The sequence below is a fragment of the Bombus impatiens genome, unplaced genomic scaffold (genome assembly GCF_000188095.3).
Source record: "Bombus impatiens unplaced genomic scaffold, BIMP_2.2 scf_1079, whole genome shotgun sequence".
Classification (NCBI taxonomy): domain Eukaryota; kingdom Metazoa; phylum Arthropoda; class Insecta; order Hymenoptera; family Apidae; genus Bombus; species Bombus impatiens.
The window spans coordinates 466,820-478,569 of NT_177498.1; the positions used below are offsets into that span (position 1 = coordinate 466,820).

General features: G+C 29.7%; 3 protein-coding genes across 5 annotated transcripts; 1 reads left to right on the forward strand and 2 right to left on the reverse strand.

Annotated features, from left to right (window-relative positions):
- The first annotated feature begins 317 nt into the window (after positions 1 to 317).
- LOC100744588 (exocyst complex component 7) lies at positions 318 to 3,504 on the forward strand. Of its 3 annotated transcripts, none has more exons than XM_012391426.3 (7): positions 318 to 424; positions 627 to 863; positions 1,106 to 1,644; positions 1,727 to 2,278; positions 2,354 to 2,588; positions 2,668 to 2,937; positions 3,175 to 3,504. In XM_012391426.3, exons 2-7 carry the CDS (start codon positions 635 to 637, stop codon positions 3,444 to 3,446), a joined length of 2,097 nt encoding a protein of 698 aa, XP_012246849.1. In that variant the 5' UTR covers positions 318 to 424; positions 627 to 634; the 3' UTR covers positions 3,447 to 3,504. The 3 variants fall into 3 exon arrangements, with proteins under 3 accessions (XP_012246849.1, XP_012246848.1, XP_033179486.1); XM_012391425.3 differs by having other exon boundaries at positions 330 to 453; XM_033323595.1 differs by lacking the exon at positions 318 to 424 and adding an exon at positions 476 to 503.
- On the reverse strand, positions 3,463 to 6,416 carry LOC100744787 (ras-related protein Rac1). Its single transcript, XM_003493274.4, has 3 exons — positions 5,768 to 6,416; positions 4,917 to 5,304; positions 3,463 to 4,815 (listed from the first exon to the last, which is right to left on the reverse strand). The coding sequence occupies exons 1-3, from the start codon at positions 5,800 to 5,802 to the stop codon at positions 4,660 to 4,662; spliced, it is 579 nt and encodes a 192-aa protein (XP_003493322.1). The 5' UTR covers positions 5,803 to 6,416; the 3' UTR covers positions 3,463 to 4,659.
- Positions 6,417 to 7,524: 1,108 nt separating this feature from the next.
- Positions 7,525 to 11,608, reverse strand: LOC100744910 (DNA replication licensing factor MCM4). Its single transcript, XM_003493275.4, has 8 exons — positions 11,383 to 11,608; positions 10,911 to 11,257; positions 9,574 to 10,460; positions 9,191 to 9,510; positions 8,836 to 9,113; positions 8,131 to 8,531; positions 7,840 to 8,050; positions 7,525 to 7,747 (listed from the first exon to the last, which is right to left on the reverse strand). Exons 1-8 carry the CDS (start codon positions 11,480 to 11,482, stop codon positions 7,652 to 7,654), a joined length of 2,640 nt encoding a protein of 879 aa, XP_003493323.1. The 5' UTR covers positions 11,483 to 11,608; the 3' UTR covers positions 7,525 to 7,651.
- Positions 11,609 to 11,750: the final 142 nt, after the last annotated feature.

Here is an 11,750-nt window from a genome sequence, read left to right on the forward strand (position 1 = left end):
TTTATGATCTTAATTCTTGTCAATTCATTAAAATATTTATTTTTTTGTTAAAAGCGTAATAGTGTGTTATTTTAACTTCTTTTTAAATTTGAGTTACTGTTTGTTTATGTTAGGTTCCTGTCGTATCTAATATACTAATATGATATAGTACTTCTTATTAATACACTGAATAAATCAAATATTTAATTCATGTATTTTTGCAATTTATTTAGCTTGTTTAATCACACAGAGTACATTACAATAGCAAGCAGTCATATATTTTAGCAGTATTTTCTGAGATTTCAAAATTATAGTAATAAAACTTTTCATTTGAATAGGGCATTTTTATATCAGTAGTTGCATCACAATGTTGTATCTCTTTGTATTCATGAATATATAGAAAATCTTTAATAATTATTTGATATCTAATCGATCGATTATAAAGGTACAATAGCAATAATGTAATGAAAAAAGGTTATATCATAATATAACATACAATATTAAAATAGCAATGACATTACATCGTAATTTTATACAAATATTTTTAATATACGTGTTTTACATAGCGAATAAAGTGACACTAACTATTCAAAGAATTTAAAATATTTCCCGATTTCTGTTACACATATGTATCGTACTATTTTCAGATAAAATAATGCACACTACAAGAGCAGATACTTCTGAACGAAGGTTTGAAATACAATGTAAATTAGAAGCAGAAATTGCTTCTTTAGAAGCATTGAAAGAAGCAGAAGAACGAAGCAGGAAATTAACCAGTAATGTTGTAGGAATTCTATCTTCTTTAGAACAACGTCTTGCTACATTGCGTCGAACTATACTTCCTGTTTACAATGAAACAGGGAACCTTCAAGCGCAACAACAAAGTATATTATTATAAACTAAATGCAATTAATATATATTGACACTTTGACAGTCAGATTTTGTTGCTATAGCTTTTTTATTGGGACATTTTCAGCAAATGACAAATTAATTAAATAGTATTGTATCTAATTCATAATATTTAGTTCAATCAGTATATCTGAACGTTTTAATGTTAATCATATAAATATTTCAAATCTGTAATTTGTCATGTAATAGCGTAATTTTGTTTATTTTGTCTTTACAGATATAGAAATGACGTTAAATGCTTTAGATCATGCTATTGGGTACTATGGGGTCTGTCAAGAAGTAGAAGCTACAGTGAGAGCTGGTCCAGGAGGATCTGGAGGACTAGATAATTTTTTGGAAGCAATGAATCGTCTTTACAATGCTCAACGTTATTTTCAAAAAAATAATCCAAGCTCTGTAGAATTAGAAAATGTAACAAGTTTGTTTGTTGTTGGTTTAGATGCTTTATATGCAGAATTTCATGATATTTTAACTAGACAAAGTAAACCAATTCTTCCAATCGTTCTTTTGGATTTAATCGGATCAGACGAAGATACTAGTGGTGAGGATGCCCCTCAATCCCTTTGTCAATTACCAGAAAGTATTTTAGGAGATTTACTTAAAATTGCTGCATGGTTGGAGGAGAGGGGACACCGTAAACATGTAAAAATTTATGCATCTGTACGTTCTGCTATTGTTTTAAGATCTTTACAGTTGTTAAAAGAACATCAAAGGAGTGCTAGTGGTGGCAGTACGCATGCAGGAAGTCCTTTACCAGTAAGAAACTTAATAAAATATTCTTTTGATCATAATTAATTGATTATTTACAATTTAATGCTAGTTATATTGCTATTTGTAGAAAACAAAATTTGGGAACAGACATTCACTGGGAATTCAAGAAAATAGTGGCAAAAGAGCTTCTAAAAGATTACAGCATGCTTTAGAAAAAAAAGCTAGTAGAATGTTGCTAAAAGCTTCTCAGACTACTGGTTTGGGATTGTCTTTAACTGCATCTAGGAAGCCACCACCACAGTTATCTGGACATTCTGTAGAGGATACAGCACCAGATGAACAAGAAATGGAAAATTACTTGCTGTTAACGGTTGGTCTTCATAAACTTATGCAAGCGGAACGGTCACTAGTTGCTAAAATTTTACCGATTAGTCTACAAGCACAAGTATTAGAGGCTACAGTACGCGAAGCTATGGATCTTGTAGCTCATGATGGAGAGAGTATAGCAACTCGTGCTAAGAGATGTATCGTACGGCGTGATTTTTCTGCAGTGCTAGTAATCTTTCCAATTTTAAAACATCTTGGAGAATTAAAACCAGACTTGGAACGTACTGTTGAGGGCTGCGATTACGCCCTTAGATCAAAATTTACTTCTGTGCTTAATACTCTAAACATAACTGTATGTTGTAACGCAATACGATTGTATAATGAAAATTTTATTTTAAATTACATACTACATAATTTAACAATATAGGGGGCAAAAGCATTGGAAGATTTTGCAGAAAGTGTCAGAAATGAATCTAGTTCAATTTTACCTAAAGACGGTACTGTAGCAGAAAGTACAAGCAATGTTTTAGTTTTCTTGGAACAATTAGCAGAATATGCAGATACAGCAGGAGCTGTGCTAAGACGTAGTGCTGATATGGAAGGTGCAACATCTATAAAACAAACAGAAAATATGTATAGAATTGTTCTTGGCACTTACATTAGTTGGTATCACTATTTCCTTATTTTTGGACACGTTATGAAAATATTATAAAACTTATTAATATTATTTTTTATTTTTAGAAAAGGTATTAGCACAATTGAATTTGGTGCTCGTGAGTAAAAGTGATACTTCATATTCGGACATTGCATTAAGAGCTTTGTTTCGTTTAAACAATCATAATCATGTTATAAATGCTTTACGTCGTAGTTCCTTGATGGAACTTTTATTATTAGCAGAACCTAGCGCAGAACAAACATATCACGATCTCCTGTTGCGTGATAAGGCTAACTACGTTTCTACTACCTTTGCAAAAGCGCGCGCTTATCTTGAACAGCCCTTCGATGAACCAGGTTTGTATTTTGACAATTTAGAAAACACTAAATTTATAACACTAAATAAAAAAGAAATGTTCTTGTAATAATATTTATTTTGAATATAACATTAACTAAATAATGAATTACGTAAAATTAAAATACACGAAATTATTTAATATAACTATGGAGGTTTTAATGATATATATCAATTGTGTAACATATAAACAGAAAGATGTTAAGAATGAAGATTTAGGATTTTTATTATTTTCACAGAACCAGCAGCAAAAGCTTTGAAAGAGAAATTTTTGGGATTTACAAGAGAATTAGAAGAAGTTGCAAAATGTCAACGTTCTTATTCCGTACCTGATGCTCGATTACGAGAAGAATTACGAAAAGAGCTTCAACAAGCTATTGTTCCTCTTTATATGAATTTTCATAATAAGTATCGGGGGATATCATTCTCCAAGAACCCAGCTAAATATATAAAATACACTCCGGAACAAATATCTATATTAATTGATACGTTCTTTGACACAACGGCATAATAAATAAATAGAAAAATTTAATAAACACCCATTTAATAAAGCATATTTAGTTACAGTATCTATGATATTTTTATGGACTGAATCCCCATTCCCCGGATAGATTGCACAGGTCAGTGGATCTGCGACGATTGAAATAGATCTCGGTCCAGCCCCACTTTATATATATTTATAATATATATATAAAAAACAAGTAACGTCCGATTTAGATTCAGCAGCTTATACATGTAAAATGATAATGATAGGAATACAGTTTGGACTTTTACCATTTATGTACAATTATTTGTTATAGAATAATTCCTTCTTCTGTCTTTCTCTCTTGGCTTTCGTATGCACTCTTAAACATTCATACACACGTACCATTTTCTTCTACCTCTGATATTTTTATTCTTTTAGCCATGTTGTGCGTATGAATTACAGCAAAATTGCAACAACATGAAAATACAGGAGAGGTAGAGAATTGAAATCACACTTGTATCGCTCATTTCTAAAACTTACATGATTATCTTATTCCATGGTATGTATATAGTAATATCAACCAATTTAGTTAAAGATGAAAATCATTTCATGTTACATACTTGCAATTGTATATTTACAATGAAAGATATAATTTATGATTAGTTTCACTTAAATTATTAGCTGGAAAATTCAATTTATTTAAAGATTAAAAACAACTCCCATTAATATGTAATGTTCATATTCAAATATTTTTTACTTTAATGTTTTTACTGTATCAATCTCTTTATATACCAAAAATTTAAAAATGACAAAATTGTATGATTACATTTTTAATCTAAAATATACAATGCAAATTTACATAAAATGGTTCAGCTCTTCTATTAAATTGATTAGTATCTAGTGCGCTCACAAACGCACATACATAATGTTTAATTTCTTATAATTCGTATGTAATAACTAATATTAATAACACACTCTAATATACTGTACATTATCAGTTCAGTTTTCATTTGGCTTCCTTTCTCTCATCAGAACATTCAGCTAATGTCCAAAACACTTAAATTGCATATATTTTCTTCTTTATCTTTTTATACGCATTATATAAATTGATTTGTGCGCTTTCATGGCAGATGCTTGTAGAGAGATGGACCGTACAACGGGGTTTTTTAATCAAAGTTAGATGTCCTGCTGCAATCAAGTCCGATCGGAGGAGGGGTAGTACATTTGCACATGCTCCACCGTCGTTGGACATTTAATATTATAGAAGGAAACATCTGCGTTTTGGTTTCACTTGGAGAACAGGACACAATACTGCGCGAATTGCTTCATCAAATACTGTTTTCAAACCTTTCTGAGTAAGAGCAGAACATTCTAAATATTTTACAGCACCAATCTCTTTTGCCATGGACAAACCCTAAACGTAATTTAATTCAAAGTTGTTATGTTATTAAATTATTATAAATATAGAGTAACAGTAAGAGGATAGTTTAGTTAATAAATTAAACAAATACATGCCTGAGGATATGTAATAGGTGCAAGTTTTTTATCTTTTAACCGCTCAATAGTCTCTTTGTCTTCACGTAAATCTAGTTTAGTCCCTACTAAAATAATTGGAGTAGCTGGACAATGATGGCGTACTTCTGGATACCATTTAGCACGAACATTTTCAAAACTGGCGGGGTTAACAAGAGAAAAGCAGATCAGAAAAACATCTGTCTGTGGGTAAGACAATGGTCTTAATCTGTCATAATCTTCTTGGCCTGCTGTGTCCCATAAACCAAGATTTATTGGTTTACCATCCACCATAACATTTGCGGAATAATTGTCAAATACAGTTGGAATATATTCTCCAGGGAAAGCATTGGTAGTGTAGCTTATGAGGAGACATGTTTTACCTACTGCTCTGTAGAAATTAATCAGTTAGAGATAATTAAATTGACTGTGCAGAAATTCTGATAATGAAAAGGTTAATTATAAATGGAACATGAGTAAACAATTTTTACGTTATCAGAATAAAAGTCATAAAATAATATAAATTCGAATGAAGTTTTAACGAAGACGAAAAAAGGAAAAAAAGAGGAAAACACGGAGAAAAGTAATACCTCGAGGCGATAAATTATCTAAAAGTTGATAATTTTAAATTAAGATATTCTGATTTGCTTTAAAAAAAAAGAAAAAAAAAAAGAAAAGAGAATACATATTAAAAAGCATAACGGGTGTGGTACTAAGCTTTTAAATAGTTCTTGATCAGGAAAAACCAATCGCCAAGGGGTACTTCGATGATTCTTTAGATCAAATAATGTGGATCGAAAACAGGAAAAGGCAAACATATCACAAAACATTAGAGTAGGTATTAAAATACTCACCCGTCTCCTACGACAACACATTTGATAGCTTGCATCCTGAAGGTTGGAACCGTTCACAAGTAGAAATATCTACGTAAATTCGCAGGAAGGGAGGCTAGTTCGATTCGACAGAACAGGAAAGATTAAGAGAGATAGACAAGGAGTGGAAATGTCGTGAAATAGAAAGAGAGAACATAAAGGAAATAGGCGCAAGAGAGATAAATAAGTAGTGTCAAAAGTAAGATAGAAAAAGATCATAAAATGGAAGGATGTATAAATCAAAGGAAAAGTAGGAATGATATAGGCAAGAAAAATTATAAGTACTTGTGTAGAACCATAACAGTGGTAACAAACAAATATGTATTATAACGTCCTTGATGTCCTTGTTTTGTGATAGAAAACGCAGTTGGGGGTCTTTCGTTAAATGCAGCACTCCTGACCTCAATATATGGCCTCAATAATGAACGTAGACTTAAAGGTTTTATTTATTTTATAAGAATTAAAATGCTATTTCTATGAACACAACAAATTTTAAGCAAATGCTTTACTTATTCACTGTGTTTATGAATATTATTTTAAAAACATATTTAATTTCAAATAATTCATTTAAATGGAGGATCGGATACACATGAAATAATGGTTGAAATGATAACCAGTGCACTGTAAAGTGTAATACATTTGGTGGGGATTTTTACGAATGCGCATCAGCTTAATAAAATTCACATGCACGTAATACAATAAAAATACGGAAATTTTGTAATATATATTTCAAAGTTATGCAATACAAATCTAAAAATGGTTAGCAGTTCAAATTAAAAAAATTAAAAGATTTTGCTTTCATAAAAATTACATTTATATAGAAAATCTATAATGTTTAATTACAAAATCTATTATTTATAAATTTCTTAATTTTATTCTGATAGAAATTAAATATTAATGCTAATAAAATTAAAATTAAGCTGAATAAAATATAATACTGTTACATTATGCAATATCAGAGAGGAGATTTCCTCTCAGCTAATGTACAATAATGGTTAAGTTTAGTATTGTAATTTTATCATGTATATCTTTCAATTCTTATTAACATTCAAGTCGTTTAAAAATCAATTTATATAAGCATTAGTATAGAGAATAATAAAAATTATATATGTAACATTCAAAAATGTTAAAAACTCAACAAATTGAAAACAAAATTTTAATAAATAAATACAAATATAAGTATAAAATAATATAATATAATAAAATAATATAAATATAAGTATGAGTATAAAAGTAATATAAGCAATAATAATATAATAACATATAATAATCATGAAAAATTTCACATATTTATTGAACTGTAACTGTAACTGTTTTATAACTGAACTAATACTATTAGTGAAATTTCCCATCATAAATTATCGGTATTAATAAATTTTCCTATATAACACAATAATAACTTTGATAATAAAATAAATGAAATTTTATAAGCAAGTTTTACAAATTATAAATTGTTTGATTATCTTATTTGTTGCAAAATTCTTAAAGACGAATCTGTAACCTACAGTTTCTAATTTATCAACCCACTAATTACTGTTAATTGATAAATTATCATGTGGAAGGGCCCGGATTAATATACTACTATACCAATTTGTTTCTATTTAATATATTGGTGATATACATTTATAAGAAGGAGATTGAGAACCACTGCTTTATATATTTAAAAATTTGATGATAAAAATCATATAGATTAAGATTTAAGATTATGTGATTGAGGATATTACACATAATAAATAACATTAATTTATGATGAAAGATATATTTAATACAAATTTGCAAAAGATAATAAAAATATATATTCATTGCTTTATATATACTTTGTTCACACATAAGTCTAGTTTAAAATGATGAAGTATACAAAATAAGTTAAGAAATACGAATATTGTTTCTCCCAATTACTGTTATTAATCCATTACTTTGCAGCTCTCTTAAAGCATCATCAAACATATCTCGTGTAACAAGCTAAAAATTATAACAACTTTCAAAAGTTTTCTGAGATACTGATGTTTACATATTATAACAATTATACTTATATGTACAATACTTTTACTAACCAATTCAGAAGATTGTTTTATTTCAGCAAAAAGTTTTTGTTGATTAAGTATATGAATTTTATCCTTGCTTTCAATTAGTTTTTGAATTGCGTCACATAGTTCTTTCCTTCTTTTCCTAGTTCCTGTAGATATACCTGTAGTTAAGATAGTTATGTCTATTTTTCCGCTTAATGGATCAATTGCTGATTGTTTTATAGCTTCTCTGTGCAACCTATTGATAATGAATTAAATATCCAGATTTACTTAAAAGGTTTCTATTGATATTATTATATACTTATCAATTAATATAACCTCCATGCTTCTTCAACATCTTGCAACTCTACAACGGAACTCAATCGCACTTTAGCATGTGCTTCAGATAAACGTATCAAAGACTCTAATTGTCTAGGATATGCTGTTATCTGTCCATATCCTCTTCCAACTCTTCTCATATCAACATAAGCTTGTATCAGTCTTTGTTGGCTTTCTTCATTCAGGACAGGGTGAACGTGTTCTTTTGCAAAAACTATATAATCACGAACAATACTTCTATTTATCAGTTCATCTTCATCTTCCTCTATTGTCTTATAGTATAAAGATACCATATGAGTTGCAAGTCTACCATCATATGCTTCATCTTGTGGATCTAATATTAAAAAGATCAAATCAAATCGTGAAAGCAGTGTATGTGGTAATTGCACATTTTCAACCACCTGAAAATATATATTCTGATATAATGCACTCTATAACCACAATAAAATTCGTATACTGGTTAAACCTTGTAACGTTATTGTCTTAAGTTGTTATGTTGTTGGTGAAACAATTGAAATCTCTTTATTACAAACAAAATCCAGATTATCTCATTGCTCTCGTGATTACAGAAATAAAAACATAACATCACTAAAGAAAGTATATATAGAAAGATCGTGAAAGACTATAGGTTCGTTAATGACAGGAATAATTTAAGGTATTTACATTACAAGATTTTATCTCATATAAAATTGATGAAAAACGTACAGTTTTATTCTTATTCCATTGAGATTCACATGGATTAGCAGCTGCAAGTATACTAGTTCTAGCATTTAATTGACAAATAATTCCAGCTTTAGCAATGCTCAAAGTTTGTTGTTCCATTACTTCATGTAGTACTGATCTTGCACTTTCATTCATTTTATCGAATTCATCAATACAACATATCCCATTATCTGCAAGTCCCAAAGCTCCTGTTTGTAATATTAATTGTCCAGTTTCTGGATCTTTTGTTATATAAGCTGTTAAACCAACTGCACTGGAACCTAAAACATACATTAGTACACATAAATATATAAATATATCGAATTCTATTAAACTGTTTACTCTTGTTTTACTTTACCTTTGCCACTAGTATATTGAGATCGTGGTACCAAATTGTATATATATTGTAATAATTGTGATTTACTTGTACCAGGATCACCACAGAGTAATATATTAATATCTGGTCGAAAATGCTTGCCATATATAGTAAAAGTCTTTCTAGTTCCTCCAAACAATTGTAATATAATTCCCTTTTTTACATCATTATTTGCATATATACTAGGAGCAATATGTCTTGCTAATCGTTCGTAGATGTCACCCTTTTGCGACAACGATTTCAAAATTTCTATTCTTTCCGGTGTAAAATTATGTTCTTTTCCATCTTCTTGATCATATAACCTATGAATAACTTAAAATAAACAACTGATAAAAACAAATTTTAGAATTTGTTTATTTCCTTACCGTTTAGAGTTGTGCTTTCTAAAATGAACTATATCAATATAAGTTTTATAAATGGCTTGCAAATTGTGATCAAAATTAGGTTTATGTGTTGCTGCTCTATAAATTCCAGTAACAGAGACCCTATCTCCAGGCATCACTGCATCTACTAAGTTATTATGCGCAAATAAAACAATAGTGTGTGGCGTCTGTCCTTGTGGCATCTCATCTGGAGCTTCTTGTAATCTAATCATTTGTTTATCAGAGAAATGGCTCAAATTATGTACTAAAGTGAAAGAATATTTATAAGTGCAATGTGCACATACTGTAGGCTCTTTGGTTCTCCCTTTTTCAATTTCTACAATGGTTGTAAAAGCACAAACGCTACATTTAAAATAAGCCTCTCGCATTTGTGGAATTAATCTTGATACTCTAATTACCATTCCTGGTATTGTAATTAATTGATCTACATCAGTAGGGTTTAGTTCTCTCATAGTTTTAACCTTGGTCACATTAAAAGGACGTACTTGAATTTGATGCTCCAGAACAGCTGCTGGAAATTTTTCAAAGAATAATTCATTTGCTGCCATATCTAATGTTGGAATTGCTTCTTGAGGATATGAAACCAATTGTTGATAAAGATGTTCATTAAACGTTTTTACATGAGCGCAATTGACATTTAAATATGGTTCTTCCAAGGTATGTATCTCTTCTAATTTTTGAAGATACAAAGGTTCTGACAGATTCATATTTTCTGGTAGTTCATCATTTTCTGCATCTGGGTCAATAAATTGTTGAAAAAATGATTTGAATTGTTCTTTACACTGATTTATTACTATGTTTGTCCCCCAAACAACCAAATGAGCTCCTGCCGTATCACTTTCTGATGTACCATTTGGTGCTTCTGCAATCTATTGTCATCGTCATTTTTAATTTATTGTTCTGGTTATTAGCATTATCACTAAATTAATATCACCAATATCAATATTATTATTTATTTATTATTTGGCATTAACATATGATATTAATGTTTAATATTTAATATTATCAAATATTTTGATAGATAAAATTAATATATAAGTATAAACTTTTATTTTCATTTATCTAAACTTAAATTTTATTCCTTCTAAAGTAACTATAATACCTTTTTAAAATATTATAACTTATTTAGGATTTCCCATAATGGTATAAAGTTTAAAAGTATAATCTGCGTATAATAAATTTATAAAACAGTTTTAAAATTAACTATAAAACAAAATTTGACTAACTATAAAAAAAAATTATGCCATTTCACAAAAATTAAGTATTTTTCAAGTTTCTAAATTAAAGAACAACCGTAACATCACATATCATTAACTCACTGTTTCTTGTAACGTAAATTGACGCAACCGCCTGTCCGTATTAATGTCAGGTCTATGCCTAATTGGAGTGCCTCGGATTCCACTTCTTGGGGTACGTATTGACCCCAGCGAGCTTGGTGTACCATAATTAATCGGAGAAGATAATTGTAGACCACTTTCTGAACCATTAATTGGCCCAGAGTGGTCTATAAATTGATCACCAGAACCAACAGCACTTTCATGTTCAGAAGAAGCAACAATTGTTGCAGCCCGGTTTCCAGAACCTAAAGTATTTTGTTGTGTACCAGTGGTGCCCCATCTTAACGGAGTTTCCACATTATTATCAGCTCCATTACGGGCAGAATTACCTTATACACAAAGTTTATAGAATAAATACTTATATATCGTAATATAATAATATATGTAACACATACAATAGCACTATAAGTGTGAACATAAAATAACCTTTAAAATATACATTATATATACTTACGGGGAGTACCAAAAGCAGAAGGGGATCTAGTATCTTGATTTTGTCTTCTAGGAGTTCTCCCAGGACTATCTGCATCTGATAATCTCATAGGACTCGACATTGTCCTTTGTATATTTCTGATACGTTTCTGAAATGAAGAAAGAACATCAAACACTTGTTTTCCCGCGCTTGAAGCCTCTTATCATTAAAGATGAAATAAACTATAACTGTGGATAGCTAACAATACTTAGGATCTAGTAATAAAAGATAATGCATTAATCCCTAGTCTAGACCCCATAAAAGTGGTTTACGTAGCATCTCAAACCCGTGTTTATGTTAGGCTAGAGATGAGAAGCTAACGTTTTTATTAAATTTAAATTTCAGATGCC

What these genes read in the sequence shown, in the direction of transcription:
- LOC100744588 (XM_033323595.1), top strand. An exon ending in CCTTCAAGCGCAACAACAAA is followed by an intron (nt 864 to 1,105) that starts GTATATTATTAT and finishes TTGTCTTTACAG; the next exon opens with ATATAGAAATGACGTTAAAT. An exon ending in ACAGCCCTTCGATGAACCAG is followed by an intron (nt 2,938 to 3,174) that starts GTTTGTATTTTG and finishes TTATTTTCACAG; the next exon opens with AACCAGCAGCAAAAGCTTTG.
- LOC100744787 (XM_003493274.4), bottom strand. Translation starts at nt 5,802, where the DNA reads ATGCAAGCTATCAAATGTGTTGTCGTAGGAGACGG. An exon ending in TGTGTTGTCGTAGGAGACGG is followed by an intron (nt 5,305 to 5,767) that starts GTGAGTATTTTA and finishes TAATTTCTACAG; the next exon opens with AGCAGTAGGTAAAACATGTC. An exon ending in CACCTATTACATATCCTCAG is followed by an intron (nt 4,816 to 4,916) that starts GCATGTATTTGT and finishes AATTACGTTTAG; the next exon opens with GGTTTGTCCATGGCAAAAGA.
- LOC100744910 (XM_003493275.4), bottom strand. Translation starts at nt 11,482, where the DNA reads ATGTCGAGTCCTATGAGATTATCAGATGCAGATAGTCCTGGGAGAACT. An exon ending in AGAAAGCACAACTCTAAACG is followed by an intron (nt 9,511 to 9,573) that starts GTAAGGAAATAA and finishes AGTTATTCATAG; the next exon opens with GTTATATGATCAAGAAGATG. An exon ending in AATGGAATAAGAATAAAACT is followed by an intron (nt 8,532 to 8,835) that starts GTACGTTTTTCA and finishes ATATATTTTCAG; the next exon opens with GTGGTTGAAAATGTGCAATT.